General features: G+C 37.4%; 1 protein-coding gene across 1 annotated transcript; it reads right to left on the reverse strand.

Annotated features, from left to right (window-relative positions):
* Positions 1-1,975: 1,975 nt before the first annotated feature.
* Positions 1,976-18,433, reverse strand: LOC113044030 (bifunctional 3'-phosphoadenosine 5'-phosphosulfate synthase 1-like). Its single transcript, XM_026203620.1, has 12 exons — positions 18,185-18,433; positions 17,402-17,516; positions 17,066-17,301; positions 16,519-16,657; positions 14,854-14,972; positions 14,214-14,327; positions 13,967-14,078; positions 12,400-12,605; positions 8,155-8,290; positions 7,664-7,932; positions 6,035-6,264; positions 1,976-2,348 (listed from the first exon to the last, which is right to left on the reverse strand). The coding sequence occupies exons 1-12, from the start codon at positions 18,242-18,244 to the stop codon at positions 2,210-2,212; spliced, it is 1,875 nt and encodes a 624-aa protein (XP_026059405.1). The 5' UTR covers positions 18,245-18,433; the 3' UTR covers positions 1,976-2,209.
* Between the last annotated feature and the right edge of the window lie 2,233 nt (positions 18,434-20,666).

Here is a 20,666-nt window from a genome sequence, read left to right on the forward strand (position 1 = left end):
CTGAATGCTACAAGTTGGGCACCAACTTGGGTATTGAAATTTTTTCTGGCATATTTAATTAAGACATAAGGCTGGTCTTGCGTCTCAACCGAAATAATTCAAGTGATCCCATAGGAATATAGGTAAACTGATGAAGAGGGAAAATGTAACTTTATACCCAGGCAAACGTTCACGTCATGTTCATATTGAAGAGCTGTTCACTCATGTTGAAGGCACCACTCGATGCGGATCACAGATCGAACAAGATCTGGCAGAGGACGTATGGAGAAAAACATGACGGCTGGCACATTTGGACGTTTCATCTCCAAGCTGGAATCAAAGGAGAGGGCAGGGTATTCCTGAAAGAGTCTGGATTAACCCTAGGTGTCCCACTTTCACAGGGGCGCGACCGCATCTGGAGGCCAGCTGGCTCTCTGCGTGTATTTTCTGATGTATTTCATTAAACTTGTACAGCAGTTGCACACGGCACTGTTTAACTACGGGAACTGGGGAAAATGTACATTATGATCAGTGATTTTCATGCCTTTTCATATTTTTAGACAAGCGCAGACTTTTAATAATCAATGAAGCTGTTATTTGTGATTTTGGATTTTTTGGTGGAATGGTTTATTAAAGACACTGAGGTAAGAATGACAATGCTGTTAAAAATAAACAGGGCAACTATGAATTGTAAACTGAAGAACATCTACAAGAAAATCTTTCTATTCTAATACAACACAAAAAATCATAAAAATAAATACTACAAAAAATGCACCTAAAGACAAAGCGAAATAATTTTGTTCAACAAAACACTATATTCAGACAAAGGAATATCAAAACACTATGGATAGAAATGTTACAGACTAGACAGATGCTATTAAAGTAATGCCAGTAACTTCAAAAACAAACCTCACAGATTTCAATTGTTTTGTTGCTTTGCAAGCAAATTCCTTAAACAGTCGTCCAGGTTTTAGAATAAAATGTTGCCAAAAATGAAGACAAAGATACTGTTGTCACCACACTCAGTTGAATAATCGTTGAATAAAACAATAGGGATTTTTCTAATGATATCAACCGTCACAACAACCGTATACAGTCCCATCCAGGCACACATTTTGGCTCCAACAATTGTTCACTGCTCAGAACATTAAGCTCCATCAACTGCAATTGTAATTATTTGATGGTAAGACAAAAAAAAAAAGTTTAGATTAGTGTACTTGCAATATACTTTTCCATTTTTATATTAATAAATACTAGTGCTGTCAAACGATTAAACTCTTCCAAAATAAAAGTTTTTGCTAACATAATATACGTCTGTGTATGGTGTATATTTACTAGGTATATATAAATACAAACACATTCAAGTATATTTCAGATTTTTTAAAATATTTGTTTAGAATATTATATGAACGTAAATATAGACATGTAAATATTTTCAAAATATATACTGTATGTGTGTGCATTTATATATACATAATAAACACAGTATACAAAAATATACTATGCAAACAAAAACTTTTATTTTGGATGCAACTAATCACGATTAATCGTTTGACAGCACTAATAAATACATTAGTTGTGCAGTGGGTCTACTGTTCTAGGTCTTTTGTTTGGATATTTCTCTATGCAAAAAGTCCTTTATTTTTGCACCTATTGTGCAAAGCGTCTCAGCTTTACTGATGTTACCGACTTCCGGGGGTTTCTAAAAAAAAAAATAAGAAAAAGTCCAAATCTATTTTTTTGTTGTACTTCTGTTGACAATATGTCATAAATGCTGTCAATAGAGCTCAACATGCATGAAAGCCAGAACAATGCTGTAAATGTAACAGTTTCAATAAAAGCTCTTTAAGGCAAGTAGGGCAATTTTAAATGTACATGTTATCTTTTATCCAATTGTTACAGTGATTATGGAGTGTACAAGAATAGAGATGGCATAATTTGGCATAATCTTTACAGTATTGAAAACTTAAAATGCACCTTTCACAAGTCAACTCACTTTTTTTTTTTTTTTACCGAACATATAAAAATGCTGCCATAAGACTCTGAACTATGAAACCGACAGTGATTTAATGAGGAAACAACATCCAAAACATTGCAAGAAGTCCTTTGGGTGGTCCCAGTGTTCAATCATTGTGTGTGTGTTTTATTTTTCACAAACCAAGAACTTCCTTTCCCTTCTTCCACTGTAACAGAATTGCTTCCACCTGTCTCTCCGCACCTGGAAACCTGCTTAGGCCTTCTCTAAAGACTGGTAGTATTCCTTGAGAACATTCCAGGCTTTGGGCGCCATGAAGCCTTCCGGAGGGTTCCGGCCCTCACGAGCCATCCTCCGCATACGGGTTCCTGAGATGAAGTCATAGTCCTGGTGTCTGGGTAAAATGAGACGGCAGAGGGAATGTTAAGATGTGCATGGTAAAGGGACAGTGTGGTACCCAATGTGATAAGAAAATGACAAAGAAACATAATCTCGGGGTTTGCGTCAGAGATAATAACAAGGTGTTGTACACTGCTCCTTTGTTCGAGACATTTCACTCTGGATGGAACCGTGCATTGTTCTCTGAAAAGAGCTCTATGATAAAATATGTTTTCTCAAGTGGCTCTTCAAGCCATATAATTCCTTTCAACGGTGCAAAGACGAGGAGGTAAACAGGCTGACTTTACTTCTAGACAAAAAATAAATTAGCAAGAAAGAAATCTAAACTTCAGACCCATGTCATTAAATCCAAACTCTCGGCTACACGTTTTCATTTAAACAAATGCTTTGAAAATAAACAGAGTGCAAAACGTCTGATAAATAGAGTTAATTAGTCTCCAACTGCATGAATAAAACTCGAACACTAGTCTAAATACAATCCTCAACGGCTCCTACGGATTGGGTTTATTTGTTACGGATTAGTTGTTCTTCAATTAAGACGCAGACCTTAAGAAAACAAATTCACGCAGCGCAATGAATTTATAAATGTACACTGTTGCACTGCGCTTTCCCTATCTTAACCACATTCATTAAACGGTGTCGTTCACAGCAGCTTTTCAGTCTAGACAAGCAGTTTCATATGTGCTTATAATGTGGAATGTTGAATAATGCATTGGAAGAAACCCAAGTATTTTGAATCAGTCAAGTCATTTTTATGGTATTGATAGTGTTTAGTAGGATTCATTTTATTTTTACTTACGGTACAAAATAAAAAAATATACTGCTACCATTTAAAAGTTTGGGGTCAGTAGGTTGTGTTTTTAATCAATTAATACTTAAATTCAGCAAGAATGCATTAAATTGATCAAAAGTGATAGCAAAAAGTGACAACTATAATATTACAACATTTCCTAATTCAAATAAATGCATTTTTTTTTGTATTTTTTTTTAATCAAAATGTATCCTAAAGACATTGTGTGTCTTAATGTACCAACTTCTGAAAAGTACTGTACAGATATATATACACAGGCATTCAGAACACCTAAGCAATCATCCAGTAGTAAGAGGCAAATATGATGCATTCTACTATTGGATGGACCGCCAAATGATGGTTTATGGAATATTATCACCATTCCACCTGGTATTCACTTCAGTGGGGTGAAGGGGTGGAACACATAAACTCCAACTCCATAGAGAACAGTTAATATGAATTTAAATGAGAAACAGCTTGGACTGATTTGAGGCATTTTAGAAAAGGACTTCAAGGGGGATGGGCTGGCAATTAGGCTCAGCATCCATATTCGTCTTGAATTTGGCCAGGCCCAACACCCTGCTTAAGGAGTAGACAGAACACCATAAATTTACTAAGGCGCCAAGCGGGACCCTTTGAAAGTCAGACGGAGTGTGAGTCTGCCACCCCAAACTCACCCCCCAACCAATATTTCGGTGGTCTTGCTGGGCCATATGAGGGAAGCGATGCCAGTAACCTCCAGTCTCACTGTCGCATGCTGCTCGACTTCACATATTAAGTTAAGCAATGATCTCAAGAAATAACTGCACCACTTAAAACATAGGTAAAAATTGTCTCGTATTACTTTTTTCTTGCATGGAAGACAAAATGAGATGTTTTACAGAATGTTCAAGTTGCTCTTTATTAACTGCTTCAAATGTTTATATTCTTTTACACTTAAAGGGTTTATATGAAGTTGCTAAAAAGAACATTATTTTGTTTATTTGGTGTAATCCAATGTGTTTATGTGGTTCCAATGTGTTTTTGTTAAGGTTCAAAAAACATTATTTTCTACATACTGTACATTATTGTTTCTCCTCTATGCCCCCCCTTTTCTGAAACGCAACATTTTTTCAAAGCTCATTGATCTGAAAAGCGAGGTATACGCTGATTGGCCAGCTATCTAGTGCATTGTGATTGGCCGAATGCGTGTGATGGAAATGTTATGCCCCTTAACACTGTAATGCCGTGTGTTCTGGTGCAATGAGACATACACCAATAAAACCAATTTCAAATAGGCATTCACATATCGTGTCGAGTAAACATAAAACCATTTCTGCATTTGTGTTCAGAGAAACATCAAACAACAAGCTCTAACAGTTACTCTACACTGCTCAAAACTCACATTTGAATCATCAGTGCAAATCCTTTACATATGAAAATGTACTTATAGACTGCGAGTCAGAAGTGCCAGACTGTCCTTGCAATGTTTATCAAAATGCACAGCACACATCTGAATATTTGGGTTGAACTTTTCCGGAACAGTGTTGTAAATATAACTTAAATGTGCAATAGGAGATCTTGGAAAATGCTAACATTAGCCTGATAGCACTGAAAGGGAACGTCCCACCCTCCCTGCAACCGCTGTCCAAAATACAGATATATAAATTTAAACCACTTAATGATTGCTATCGAGATGTGAAGAGACTTTCAACCAGTATAACAAAAAATTTCTGAAGACAATCACCTATTGCACCTTTAATTACTGATTTCTAGTTGTGTCCTCTATTGGAAGGCCAAACAAAGTAGCTTGACTTTCACAATGAAACACACAGCATCTCCACGACAAGGTGCCAGCGGCAACAGCGAGAATAAAAGTTACCCTTTCTTTCATTGCGTGAACATTTTGGCGGTGTTATGCAAATCTTCCCACATCATGACATAGACATGTGAGGGCATGTTAGAACGAGCCGTTTTAGGAGGACGTGGTTGACTTTTAACTTTGATAAATTATATCTCTTTGGGTTAGAGACTTAAGTCTTTGCAACTTTACAGATCATATGGTCATATGGGTCATATGACCCCTTTAAACACTAAGGGACCATAATGCACATAAATGATTCGTATAGATTATTTTCAGAGCTTTTTTTTTTTCCTGGTCCTCTTTGAATCTTAACAGATGAAAGATCTATTTAAAAGGTCTTTGTTGTTGTTGTTCTGCTTCTTCCATGGAAAAAAAAACAGTCGTATATTGTTTTGGAATGACCTGAGGGTGAGTAATGGATACATTTTTTTTTTTGTTAAGTTATTCCTTTAAACTCCGTGTGGGATGAGCATTTGCATGAAGATCATGCAACATTAAAAGTCCACTGTCTTTCTTCAAGTCACTTTTGCTGCATGTTGACATGCTGCATGGTCTTCATCAAGGTTGACTGAAAAGCCTGTTCACTCGATAGCAGTGGGCGCTATTAATTGCAAGACGAGACATAGCGAAAACGCATGATTTTCGTTAGTCATCTTCGGCAGCATTTGCACAGGGCCAGAGGAATAATGGCAGATCTCCCCTTCTAAATGACTTCAAAGAACGGAGCAAATCCGTAGAATTTGATGAAGGCACACAACAACAAAACATTTCCTGTTATTCTTGGCAACGCAGCTAGGAATCGAGGAAGCCTGACATGGAGGGAATTTTGTACAGTGATAGATTGCTTGAAGATGTATAGAAGATAAATGTTCATGAAGTAAATTCATGCTTTCAGCGGTTGGTTTCAATTTACAACTGTCAATATGCCCAACTCTCAAATTTGATGAAATTAGTTGCTTAAAGATACTCGTTTTACTCAATTTGTATAGTTAGTTTGTTTCAATAGAAAGGAAGGCAAATGTAAAAAAAAAAAAAAAAAAAAACTTACTTTTTGGGGTCATAAAAATCCATGGCCTTCTTGGCTTTATTGTAGGCTGCCACTTTGAAAGGCACAATTTCCAAGGATATGAGTCCAGGGGCCATGGTGAGAACTTTAGCCCCGTGGGAGGGCTCGTAGAGGTCTTTACCTGTGTCTGGGTGAGGCATTCCTGCAGGGTCACGGCCCACTATGTAAAAGTTGGCCCCAGCCACCATCCGGGCCCTACAGTGCCACTGCACCTGTTGAGAGCAGTTTGAATGTAGTTTATGTTTACTTTAAAACAAATCTAACTAAGAGTTAGTCCAAGCAGTTGACTTATGAATGAGAATTGGAGTTGTTGTTGAGCTTTGTGTGAGAAAAAGGCAAATTTTAAACCATTATTTGCTTAAAATCTTTCCCTCTGTTATAGCTCTCAAATGTCATTCACATTTGTGTATATTTGAATATGGCATAACAAAATGTTGTCGTGACCAAATGCATGCGAATAAGATTTGAGAGCACAGATAGACATAAAAAAAAAATCTGTAACAATCTGTGCTTAAGATTTTATTTCTGATTAACAATCCTGTGCTTAAAATTGGAAGAACATTGATCATGTAAAACAAATGCAAATGTGAAATTTAGTTTAATGGCACAGCGAAATTGACGATTTAAAAAGAAAACGTCAAAACTTATCATTTCAAAATAAATGAAAACATCTCTTATTATGGATGCATGATTAGAATTGGCCTACATCACCTAAGCTAATTCTTTTCTGTGGAGTCAGTGTGTTTCCTGTGGGCTGCTTTGGTCATAAGACTCTTGACTGCTCCCAATAAATTTTTTAATGTCCCCAGCCACATGAATAAAGATCAAGAGACTTCAAAATAGCCATGGAACACTACACCAGCAAAAGTTTTTGTGTGTGTGTGTGTGTGTGTGTGTGTGTGTGTGTGTGTGCGCGTGTGAGTGTGTGTGTGTGAGAGAGAGAGAGAGAGAGAGAGAGAGAGAGAGAATGTACTGGCTTCTAAACAATTTGGTTCTGTTTACAACTCTCTTGGAGACACAAATCAAATCACAAATCAGATGTGTGACGCCCACAAGAAGAGTCTGTCCCCGTTGTCTTCAGCCTCAAGCACAGGTTAGGTGGAACAGATCAGAAATCCAGTGCACCTCCAACAATTCATGGAGGAATGTGCCCTGTGCAAACTTCCTCACCACTAACTTTCCATACGACTGTTCACTGGCTTCAAATGCTGTTTCAATTATCATTCATAGTACAAAGTGCAATAAATAGAGCTTCTTTCTTTAAAATATTGCATATATCAAACAATTTCCAATTCCTGAAGAATTCAAGTATGGGATACTTTAAGAATTACATATTGAGAAAGATCTCAAAAGCTAAAAGGCTAATTTTAATCTGGTGTTTCAAAATGAGGAGCTAGCAGCTGCATTACAATAGGCCTGGGGAGGGGATGTAACAAGTTTTATTTTTTTTATATGGTGAACATCATATCTTAAATAGATGACTAAATGTTCAAGATTCTCCACTAAAAGCAAGAAAATTGAAAAAATATAGTGACCAGCTGAGCCTAAAGTTATTATTTTAATGGGGTGCCTCAGGTATCTGTTCTCAGTCCTTTTTAAATTTACACTAACCTCTGTTGGGCCAGCGTACATCATCGGTGAAGGGAAAATGGCCACTATGGTGGAGTTGGGGTCAAGCAGTCCCTCCTCCAGTACAGCCGCATGCTGTTTCATGCGCCAGGCCAGCGGCACGTCATCATCTTTGGTCCAGCCACCCAATGGGTGAAGCAGAAGCACGGGTCGACGATAGCCACGTTCAATTAGACGCCGATGTGTGTCCTGCATGAGTAGTGCATGGCCATTATGCACTGGGTTCCGCAGTTGGAAGGCAAAGACGGCATCTAAAAATGAGAGAAGAGTATTTAATATTTCAAAACTTGCCCTATTTACAATTGTATTGCAGCAATATATGGATGAATGCAAGTCTACGACAATACAAATCCATTAATGAAATTGTACGTCTGTGTGACCTGCTACAGTTCGAGGCCAAGACAACTTCTATCTCACAAAATACTAGTCACAATTAGGTCAAAGGGAGCAACTCTTTGAGTGAAGCTCCATACCTGCATTCATCTCTTTAAACTTCTGCTTAAGTTCAGTTGGTGTGAGCCTGTAACTATCCAGCCCATCATTCCAGTAGATCCGATCCAGCACCTGGAGATCACCACCCACCAACCAATCTCCGCTCTCCATCACCATCTGCCACAGGAAAGACCATCAGGAAAAACAACAATGATCATCTGTACAATACCGTTGGAAAAATTATCATAATTTGCCCCGTCTCTTTGAGGCATGAGGAACATAAGGAACCCTTCAGATTCTGAAACCAAATGATGCATGCAAGAACATACTGACTTAAACTCTCAACATGTTGTAATAAAGTGGTCTTACATAGCTATTGAATAAAGTCTTGTCTACAGTCTTCTTCTGGCCACAAACCAGCCACAAAGACAGAAAAAAAAAACTGTTTTAATTTGCCAACCACATTTGGTTCTGAAAACATACTAAAATCAAACAAAACTATGCATTTTAAAAATATGATTTGTGATTTGTACAACCCAACAGGCTTTTCCTTAAAAGTACTCATTGTAGCAGCCTATGACCTTACATAGTAAATACAGTTTTGTTTCCCTGTACAAGTTGAATAATTCTAGTTAGAAAGCTCTAGTCTACAAGCTCTTTTCTACAGAGTTCCATTTAAAACCAGAAATTACAATCCCTCTATATAGTGATCTATTATATCAGGCTACAACTCTCGGCTGCTTCTGCTAATATTTTGCCTTCAGGAGGTCTTCGCTGGCATTCATTGAGCCGGTAACTTGGCCAGGGTTAAAAAGCAGTACAGTATGGTGAGAATTCCACAGCTCTCAGCAGATTCAGGGCCACTAGGAAGGAGCATACCATTTCACAACCCCAGACTTTCATCTATTGATTTGACTTGACAGCAGCACTGGTGGCTCGAGAACTTTATGTGCAAGTATGTGATCATATTAAGCAAACTTGGAGAGTTCTGAAAGCGGTGAATGTTAATAAAACGCTTCATCCACTGCATTGCTTTTGCATTTGAAGACTGAATGCATGTGCAGCTGTCATTTGCTGGCCACAGTATAGCAACAGTAGCAGCCGTTTATTTAATTTATGTTGCAGAGCCTGGCAATGGAAAAACTCAATGAGTGATCTGTTGGCACTAATCGCATCTATACAGTAAATCAACTCTATTAGCTGTCATAGAAAATAGCAGAGCACTAGTTGATCACTGTACCCCTTTCAATGAGGAAAAAAAAAAAAAAAAAAAACATTGATAATGCAATTAAGTAAATGCTCTCGAGTCTGGTTAACATCCCCCTGCACCAAATCCTGAATGTGGATTCAGCTGTCAGACTGACAGCCGAAATAAACAGGAAAAGTGTATTTACCTCACATAATGGAGGCCAGTTTTACAGTCCTGCTGATTGACACGCTTCAGCAGAGAGAGTTTAACATGCACACCAGACACAGTCAAATAATGAGATGAACGATTCTATGAACATACTATATTCTCATCTTACATACCTTCATATTTTACACATACAGATTCATAAAATCAAATTCCAGATTCAAAAGCTCAAAAACTAGAAATAACATTCGCAAGCCATTTTCCGCAAACAATTCTGGTTCAATTAAAAACAATAAATATATAAATTATGGCCAGTAACCTGATATTTAAATTGTATGCTGTTCCAAGTAGAATAATTTAGAATTATAATAATAAGAAGAATTATGCACACCAGATAAAATAAATTGCTTAAAACTCTACAAATCAATTTAGGCATGACAAGATCATAAAGTACACTAAGAAAAATGCATATTCATTTTGAGATTTGCTTTTTATTGGATGATTGAATGAGTGTTTTACTGTGTGCATGCAATTTCTTTCTTTGGTCTGTGGATGGGTTTATTTGTGACCAAAGGCAAGCAGACAGACCGGGCCATTCCAGAGTCCGAAAGCTCTCCATTGGCGCCCATTAGAGCAAGCTGGAGCAGAGCGGAGCCATTAAAGTCCACCTAAGCCCACAATCCCTACTTACAGATGGAAACAATTGTTCAGTATTTACTCTGCGAGATTTGTAAGAGGAAGGTGAGGGGAGAGGAGGGGAGGACAGCGCCACTTGCCTAAACACGGTTTAAATAGAACGCAGGGCGAGAAATCCAACTAAAACACATGTGTGAAATGAAGGAGGTCGAGGAATAACGAGATTACTAAAGCGGAGGCTGAGAGAGTGAGACCTTGTTTCCATAGACCCACGAAGAGGGCATCAAGGCTCTGTCTTCTGTCAGAGCGCAGTCCAAGGAAAGCTTGGCAATGCAACCGCACAAAGACCTATTAAAGCATCAGGTCAGCTGTTTCTCGCTAGACATCCATGACTTTACCTTCAAAAAATGGGACATAAGTGGAAAATCTCTTCTTTTAAATACAATTACAGAAACAAAACTTAATTTTAGAAGAAAATCTTTCCCTGGGATAACTCACAGTTACGATGTCCCTTCTTAGGTGTCTTTTAAGAAACAGTAGATTTAAGCTTTAATGTCTTTAGTGCAGATCAAGAGTTTCAGATCAAGAGCAAAGCAAAAGCAATAATATTTGCTTATAAACTTCACTAAAGGGACATGAAGCAACCGTCATGTATTCCTATAAAGGGTGCTCAGTCTCAGACAGGTGAAAAGTGATGCATTAATGGATCATGCTGCTGAATCACTGTGATTCTGCTTTCTTTTTAACATGTATGTGGTCTAAACAGTGCTCGCATTCACGGCCTGCATATAATCGGGACTTTCCAGGTGGTTTGTGAGTCAGAAAAGAAAGATAAGGGAGGGAGCTGACAACAAAAATTAGATACAGAATGATGTTAATCATTTCCAACTGCTTACATAAGTTGATAGAAATATTTTATCAACAATTTTATCCTAACCAGCATCAAGTCTATGGTTACGTTAACATGCATGTGGTTACACAGCACAACGAAATCTCATTAGACCAAAATCCAGCTTCACAGTGTTGTATAGGTGCATTCACAACACATCAGAATTAATTCAATTCTGAAAGAATAATTTCAACGTAATTGTACGAAACTTGGAAATGGTTTTGGCACTTGCTATGTGAACACAAAAGAATTAGGAAAAAGATTTAGAAAGGTTAAATTGTCCTGCAAATTGTTTTTTAAATAGTCACTTGTACTGTTTGACCACATTGGAAATAGTGTGAAGCTAATTTTATCTAATGGAAACATCTTGTACAGCATCAAAACTAATTTTCATTTTTGAGATATCAACCTCAAATTTGGAACATAACTTGTTTAGATTATGGCTTTGATTTTCACACAATTTTAGGAGTAAAACATGTTTAGAAAACATTTAAAATAAAATTTTAAAATAAACTTCTACCATTTGTTTTTTAAGTTTCACTTTGCCTTTTTCACTTCAGCAATAATCTATATCTATCTATCTATCTATATATATATATATATAAATAAAAGACATGGAACACAAGTCTGCTCAAAGTAATTTAAGGATAGTTTCTGTTTGAAATTTTGCATGCTCAAAATGTGGTTAATAGTTACCCCTTTTTAATTGGTAAAAAATGTATCATATAATTTAGTACCATAAAAGCTGCAAAGAATGAAAATATATTAACATACGAAACATTAACGAAATGTAAAAACAAAACCAGTCATTTTTGAGCAGCACCAGAAGTTTAGGACATTTCCAACTTGTAAAATGTAACAATTACTTGTAAAATCTAAATTTGCTGCGAGCTTCTACTTCCTCAACACCATGTGGAAGCACTTAAAATGGCAGTGGCTTTCGCATTACAATGTAGTTAAGCAGTTATTTTGTAATATTTCTAATAACTTCTATAATTGACTACTGTAAATGTCTTAATTATACAATAACAATTTAAAAGCAAACAAAAAGACATACAATGCAGTTTAATGTAGATAGCGGCGTTAAACACCGATCTAATGTACCACGAAAGCACTACGTTTATTAACAAGACGTTTGCACAACTTCTTGGACTGTGTTTTTTTTCTATTGATTGCTCGAATTATACCAACTCATTTGGAATTAATAGTGTTGAAATTTAAACGCAGAATTCTGAGTTCTAATAAGCGAGTTTCAGAGAAGAGTAATTACAGTAATCTAGTAATTACAATCAATCAAATACGTTCTAAATGACTGTGATTGTGTCACATCATGCAGAACTTTTACTTGTTCACTTTGTTAAGAAACTGTTAGTAATCTTCTAATCATACAGATATTGACCCCCTGACCTTGATGTGAGGATGATCCTTGCATGTGGTGCCCCACTGCCGCGCACAGCGCTCTTCCTTACGATGTTCGTAGAACTCTGGGTTTCGCAGTATCGCGACCCTCTGACCACCGTAGGCCAGCGCAAACGCAGTGCTGCCATCCAGACGCTCCTTATCAGCACCGGAGATGGGGAGGACCACTGGCACCGACAGGTTAATAACCCCACCTATAAACAGAGGACAGATGCACAGTACATATATCAACCAGACTGGGGCCAGACCGAGTCCTATGACCTATGGGGCAAGATAAGAGAAAGAACCCTTGAATGTGAAAGTGATGAGTTTTCTAAGAAAGTTAGAGGTCTGACACCTTGATTGAAGCAATATGAGCGGGAAGCTTTTAAAATCCATTTTCAGGATCAAACACACACACACACACACACACACATACATCATAGCAGAAACAGCTGTTTTCCATTAGAAAGAGCCCAGCGAGCATCCCATTTCAGCTCAATCCAAATTAAACTAGTATTAGGCCGCAACATGCACAAATCTGTCCGCTTCATAAAAATGGCAGTCTGGTCCAACAAGAGTCCAACTGGGCATACTGTAAGGATCAAAACAATAAGACAAGGTGTGACGTACAGTAATCGAGTTTAATGATGCTGCTGATGTAATGCATGGACACCTAATGGCTTTCTTTTGCTGTATCCTGTCATAACTAAAACTAAAGATCTACTAGGTCCACTTTTTATCTTAATAGGTGTGTGTGTGTGTGTGTGTGTGTGTGTGATGTGTGTGTGTGAGAGTGTCAATGCATAGCTTGGATGCATATTTGAATACTAGGCAAGACAACACACAGCAGAGCGTTATGAGGCTGTAAAACTAAATTGACACATTTTGGAAACTCAAGCTTGATGTGGGAAATTGCTGTAATTACCCAGTCCTATAAATGCGAGGACCGCATTATGGTTTTAAAAAGCCATTCGCACATTTGTCGTTCTTGTAATCAAAAAGGTGCCGACTTTTTATTTCAGATGATCGGGTTTCTGAAACTGGCTTGAGAGCATGCAATCAACATCACCCAAGCCACCATTTAAACTATAATAGCTCTTTTATTTCTACCACTAATTAACATTTAAAATCCACTTTCTGAGGCTTTCAGATTCCCTCACTGAAATGAAATGTTTTCTTTGCGATTGGACCCCGATTCTGAGTTGTTCTCCTGATTCTAACCAGAAAGATTAGTTGATTACTAGTAGGTTCTTGTTCACCTCCTTGAGTTGGGTTTCTTCATGCTCTATCTGATGTTGGTTTCCAATCAATTTGCAATTTCTGTTTTAAATAAATGTGCAAAATAAATCAAAAACTTGTTTCTCCACTCTTTCATTGTCAGTTAAAATAAAATGATTCAGTGAATGCAAACAAGTGGAAAAGATAATGCACTTCTGAATGTATTAGTGGCTGACAGGAAAAGGTGCATTGCACTGTCAAACATCACCATCTAGTGGTGCATTCAGATGACAGTGCATGAAAAAGAGATCCATGCCATGAGAAGACACAAGATCACACAGGGTCATATGTTTACCATCAAGCAGACAGTTGAAGTGTAGACACTGCAGGTACTCGCTCTCCCTCATGAAGCCGTTCAGAGGAGTAGCCCAGCCCTCAGCGAGCACCTGAACCCACTGCATGTCCACCTAACACACCAACACAGACCAAACATTAGCTGCTAGGATGTACAGAAGTCATGCCTTATTAAGTCATAATGTATTTGCAAACCATTTTCAAGAGTTTAAACCTGTATTTGAGTGACACACGAAGAGAGAAGATACCTTAGTGATCTCCACTGCTGGAAGAGTCTCTGCATCAGCCTTTGCCAGGTCCAGCTTGTTCTCCTGCACATAGAGCTCCTTGACCTCGTAGGATGCGTCCACAGGAACTATGTCCTGCAAACAGTCAAAACATTATCAGACAGAGATCACTGTCATTTATTTCCAAATCTGATGAAAGGATAAGAGACACTGCTAAGCCAACTTGCAACTTTGTTTGAAAGAATGAGTGTTAAAGTACAACTGTGGCTTTGAGTTCATCAAATAAGGATGTATTTGCCGTAGAGTGCACAGAAAAATATCCCATCATGTAATGGGATAACGACTTTAACGTAGTTAATGCACAAAAACTTCAGTTTAAGGCCATATTTAAAATATGATGGTTAAATGCATGAAGGCATCAAAAAGTCCATTTATTTAATTAATTAATTTTATCTAAAAATAGAATTGCCGTCTTGTCGTCATCACAGAAATGCATTCATTTAGATAAACTACAGTTGAGATGTTTGGCAGTACGATTTTTACTTTTTTATTTTTTTGAAGAAGAACTAAATAGTTTTATTCAGCAACAAAGTAAGCATTATTTTGTAAACCAAGCAAGACATTTAGATCACTGTAACATGAATGAGAGCAGTGAACTTACCCTCTCCTGCAGGAGGTCCAGTAGCTGCTGGATGCATTCGTTCACATTGCAAGAATCCGTCTTCAGTACCAGTTCAGGGGCCTCTGGCTTCTCATACTCAGAGTCTATTCCAGTGAACCCTGAGGACAACAGGAGAAACCTGTTAGATTAAAAACCCAATTCATTCACCAGCAGAAACAGACATACTATGAATGCACTTCATGAAAACAAGTTTTCATTCAGTAGCACTTGAAGCAGTTTAGTTCTTAGTAGTGCTGAAAAGATTTGGTGTTTTCTTCCACTGTGTAAAGAAGCTCAGATGCATTGAGCATGTATCAGTTCCTTCCTGCTATAAACCTTAATCGTTTTCATCACAAAATGTGGGCAGCTTTCAGATTTGCATCTTTTGTGTATGTGATTTGTGTCACCTGATTTACCCTTACTTATTCTGCAGCTCCACAGCAAAAGAAATTAAATCTAACAACAACAGCAGGAAACAGAGTCACAGTCATCTCGTACCAGAAACCTGCTTTCCAAGAATCACCCCAAAAGGCTTGTGATGAATCACCACTGAACTGCTCAAGATGTTTGGTGACAGTGTGACCACTCGGACCTTAACTTACTCTCAAACTACTCACACAATGCTAAAATCACTATTGTGCTTCCCGATATGAAATGCTACGCACATACGCAATAAGCCTACAATCTCCAATTTTAAACATTTTGAACAAGAACTTGTTCTGTTTTTTTTTTTCTTCAGTGCCTCAAAACATTCCATGACGCTTGTCTTGTCTCGTTTAATCATTTCACATATTTCTGCACATATAGGTCACACAAATCAAGAGAATGCTTTGGGTTTGTTGACACAGCACTTTAGGACAGACTGTCCTATTGACTACTGACCATTTAGAGATTCAATCTGAGGCATAAAACACAGCGCATCTACATCAAAAGAGTGAGTAAAAATTAGGGCTGTTCGATTAATCAGAATCGAAATAAAATCGCGATTTGAGTGTGCCTAATTTCTAAATCGCTTTATAGCACAAATTTCGGAGCACAAATGATCGGAGCATGCGCATCTGGTTTTGTTAACAGAGCAAAAGGAAATCTGCATGCGAGCGGATAGATTCGCGCTCATGCATTATTTTTATGTGCTTTTGCGTTACAATAATGCGCTCTCGTTGCTGCTTCTGAACCGCGTACACATAACTTACTGTATACGCACTGCAGATGGAGTACGTGTGACCCTTGGGCAATAAATAAATTGGGCAAAACATGTAACACCTGAGGCACCACTACAGAGAGCTTTATGACCAATGCATGGCAAAAAAAAAAAAAAAAAAAAAAAAACATCCCTGAACACGGGTTTTATTTTATTTTTTTATTATAATTTTTTGCCATATGTCTAGATTTTGTTTGACATAATTACTTAGTGATTATTTTGACTTAAGTCTGTTACAGAGACATGTTACAACTTTTTGACAAAGCTCTCATTGGTTATCTTTTGGAAATATGTTTCAAATTTATACTGAATGCATTTATGACTGTAAAGCATGCCTGTGCGTGTCAAAATCGTGATTAAAATCGAAATCGCAAAATGTATAAAAAAATCGTGATATGTTTTTTTTTTGTCCATATCGCACAGCCCTAGTAAAAATAAGCATATTTGGACACATATTTTGTTACCTCTGATTTCTCCAGCTCTAGCTCTCTTATAGAGACCCTTCACATCTCTCTGCTCACACACATCCAGAGGGGCATCTACGAACACCTCAAAGAATGGAAGGCCAGCAGCTTCATGGATCTTCCTTGCATTCAGACGATCCTAAAGACATGTAGAAGACAACAACTGATCAAACATTTAACTTTGTAAAGCTTACTGCATCAAAGTTGAGACAAGCAGGTATCTCAAAGGCAAGTACATCTCCCTTCAGGCTACGTGTGTGTTTTAGCTGTGGAATCCATAATGATTTTTATAGAGTAAATGTGAGAATAAGACAAACACTTCCTGGACTGAGGCAACTGAGGTTTACTTTGAATATCTTTACATGCATATTGAATGTTTCAGTTTGAGTCTCAAGAACGAGCTCCATATTCTCCTATATCAGACTAGCCATGAGCCATAAAATCCTGACTATAACAGAAAATATAAAACATTCGATTTTTCTGAATATTATTTCATATGTCAGGCTTTACATGGTTATACAAACACAAAGTTCTGCATGTTTCTCACCCTGCTGTATGGGGAAATGAAGCTGGCGATGCACACAAGCCCAGCGTCAGCAAACAGTCTTGCCACTTCTGCGATACGACGAATGTTCTCCTCGCGGTCTTCGGGGCTGAAGCCCAGGTTCTTATTGAGGCCCTGCCTGATGTTATCTCCATCCAGAGTGTAGCAGGGGATGCCATGACACACCAGGTACTCCTCCAGAGCCATGCTGACCGTCGTCTTACCCGCACCAGACAACCCTGAGGATGCAGAACAATAGGTATTTTCAGATATAGGCATGATAGAAACATCAAGTTTTTAATTTTCCAAAATAACAGAAGAAAGGGGTTGATAGAGTACCTGTAAGCCACACCGTGCATCCTCGAAATCCTCCTCTAGTGCCGACGACCTGGCCACGCTTGTTTCTACTCACATGATGGGCTTGATACGTCACATTGGTGGCTCTTTGCATCCCCTGCACAAATTGTAGGAAACACATTTACATCACATTCACAAAGACCTCCTGTTTGACTGACGTACTGTAAGTGATGTATAGCCTGTATGCACTGTAATTTACTTTGGATAAAAACGTCTGCTAAATGCATAAATGTATTAAATGAAACACTTAAAGAAAGTGTTTTCTTTCTGTAAAATTTTCAGTTAAAATTTGTTTGTTGTATTGCACACGTCTCTTGGTGTTATTTTTAATTGCAATTATTTTTTATTAATAAATCTGTTATATATGCATATATAAATGAAGAAAAAAAAAACGTTTAATGCCATAATACATATACTAACTAAATAATTAAATTGCATTATCTTGGTACCATGCCCAAATAAACATGGTCATCTTTATTGATGATATTCAAAACTATTGCACAGACCTATAAATCAAAAACAATGATTACATCTATGTACCATGGTATTTACATACTCCAAAGAATACCACAGTACGTTACACGTCCTAGAAGCCATGTTAGTATCGTAGTAAATGTCCAAAAAGTGCTTGTGCTGCCTAGAAATACTGTCTAGGTGGGCAGCACACTAGGTAGTAAGACACAAGTAATATCTACGCATAAAATGATTACGTTGTAACTGAACACATCAGTAATGCAACATATTCATCCGCTAACAGATACTCACCCAGCTCTCGGGCGCGTTACTCAGCTTCTGCTTCTTACTCGAGTTACCAGATGTCTCCATTCTAACCCGCTGAATTCACACTTGATGGATAAACGAATAAGATAGTGCGATATATATTCGAAGGAGATGTTTTAATTGAGTGCCGGATCCACTGTGTCTGTGTATTGAAGCCCAAAGGATTACAGGCTGCGGCACGGGAAGTGATGGAGGCCCGGTTAAGTCCCGCCTCTCACGCGTCAAGTCTCCGCCTACTAGACCATTGGATTGGCCGGAATGACATCAGAGCCGATCATGATTGGACAATTGAAAAGTCGTTCATATAGCCGTGGAAACCAAACAAACAAGTATCAGTTTTTATTTATTTATTTATTTATTTTATTTTTTTTAGATAATCCTTCTCTTATACATGTTTATGGTTTTTAATATCACTACTAGTATATTTTTATATGTGTGTATTTAACGTTGACATTTTTTATTCATTGTATAACTTATTACATAATATAAATTACATGTTTTGAAAGTTTAAACAGTGTGTGTGTGTGTATATGTATATATATATATATATATATATATATATGTGTGTGTGTGTGTGTGTGTGTGTGTGTGTGTCTCTCTCTCTCTCTCTCTCTCTCTCTCTCTCTATATATATTTATATATATGCTACAATGTATTTTTTAGGTTCAAATGTATGTCACAACTCTAACAGTGTTTTTGCAGTTACATACTACTTAATTACATTGTCCTGTGATGAAGCATATAAAAACAGTATGAAAAAAGTGGTAGAAATAGAATTAATGTCCTGCCATGTACAGTGATTTTATTTTTATAAGAGACATGCTTCATAGTGGTACAACACAACTATATACCAAAATGAAATTAAAAAAAGTTATACAATACAACGATGTACAAAGTGTACACTCAGTGTAAGAATCACCACCTCCACATTGATGCCAATAGGATTAATTGGCTAAATTGTATGAAGCCTATGTTTAGCATGCTGAAAGGTAGCAGTTAAAGTTGTAAAACGAGGAACTTCCACTTTTTGGAAACCTGAACAGCCGTCGCAGGCCTGCCCACTATTGGCTTAACCACCCCTGATCCCTTATTATTAAACGCAAATCGGTCGGAGACAAAGAACGTTATGTTATAAATTGGGAGCACGATAAAAACGTCTTACGACGATCAAATGGTCTCAAATTGTCCCATCCATCGTCGCTGTTAACGTGGGTAATGTTAGACGATATGAAGAAGTGGCCAGAGTTAACCTATATATTTAACTGCCCTGTCAGGAGGAGTTGATGGAGCAGCAAGGAAAAATGATTTAAAAAAAATGTACCGAGGCTTACCAGTTTTTACATAGTGAGACAGTGGGTCGTGTACTGTTACACTGCGAGGGTTTTTTCGTCTTTTTAAAATTGAACGTGCAACCAGCCAGTCGAGCAGTCTAAACCTCTCAGCATGGTGCTGGTTAGTTTTGTGTGTGTGTGATGTTAATATACACGAAGTTATAAATGTTTAAAAGTATAATAACGTGTTTGATGACCATCATCAGACTAAGTATTTTGTCTAATAACTTAATTGCACAGTGGAGTAAGGTAAGTGAACGTTTATCAATTATGCATTAGAAAAGGAGGAGGCTGGAACTTGGAAGTGAAAAACACCTTATATCCAGGTATGCATAATTATTAGGCAGATTTTATTTTACAGATAAAACAAGCCAAAAAAAGATTATATATCACTTATAAAAGATTAAATGCAAAATTAATAGTTAAGATTGATTTGGTTTGGAATTGGTAAATTTACCAAAAAATATGATCAGAAAATCAACTTGCCTAGTGATTCTGCACAGTGTACATGCAAAAGGTAAGGTAAAGGTAAGATTTGGTAGGTGTACATTAAGTCTAATCAATGAATAATGTATGTAAACGTCTAGTGTGATAATAATGATTCTGAAATAAGACAACTGTAAAATCTTTGAAATGTATTTTAGGTTTGCCATGTTCTGTACCGGGCTGAGGACCTGTAAGCTGCTCATCTGGGTTCCATCACAGCAAGTTACATGCGCCACACAATCAGCAATTCTGTGCCAAGACTGTAGCTAGACTACAAACCTTTTATTTTAAGTGTATGCTTCCTCGTGTCAGATGAGTTTCAGACAGGCTACCTGCTGCTTTCAACAAGATACTTGCAGCTTTGTAAATAAGCAGGAATGAGAATAATTAGGTTAAGGATAGGATATTAGGTAATTGGGATGGGATGTAGAGGGTGTGGGTGAAGACTAACTATATGAAATCAGTTGTGTTAAACAAGAGACAGACTGCGATTTGTTTTTTAGAACATGGATAATTTAATATAAGTTGTATAAAATCATTTGTCATGTGTTTATCAGTGTTTGTTGTTTTCAGGAAGCAGGAGACACCTTCTACTGACCATCCTATAAAATTTCAACATTTAATTTCCATATGTAATAAACCAAGATGGA

This window comes from Carassius auratus, chromosome 26, assembly GCF_003368295.1.
Source record: "Carassius auratus strain Wakin chromosome 26, ASM336829v1, whole genome shotgun sequence".
NCBI lineage: Eukaryota > Metazoa > Chordata > Actinopteri > Cypriniformes > Cyprinidae > Carassius > Carassius auratus.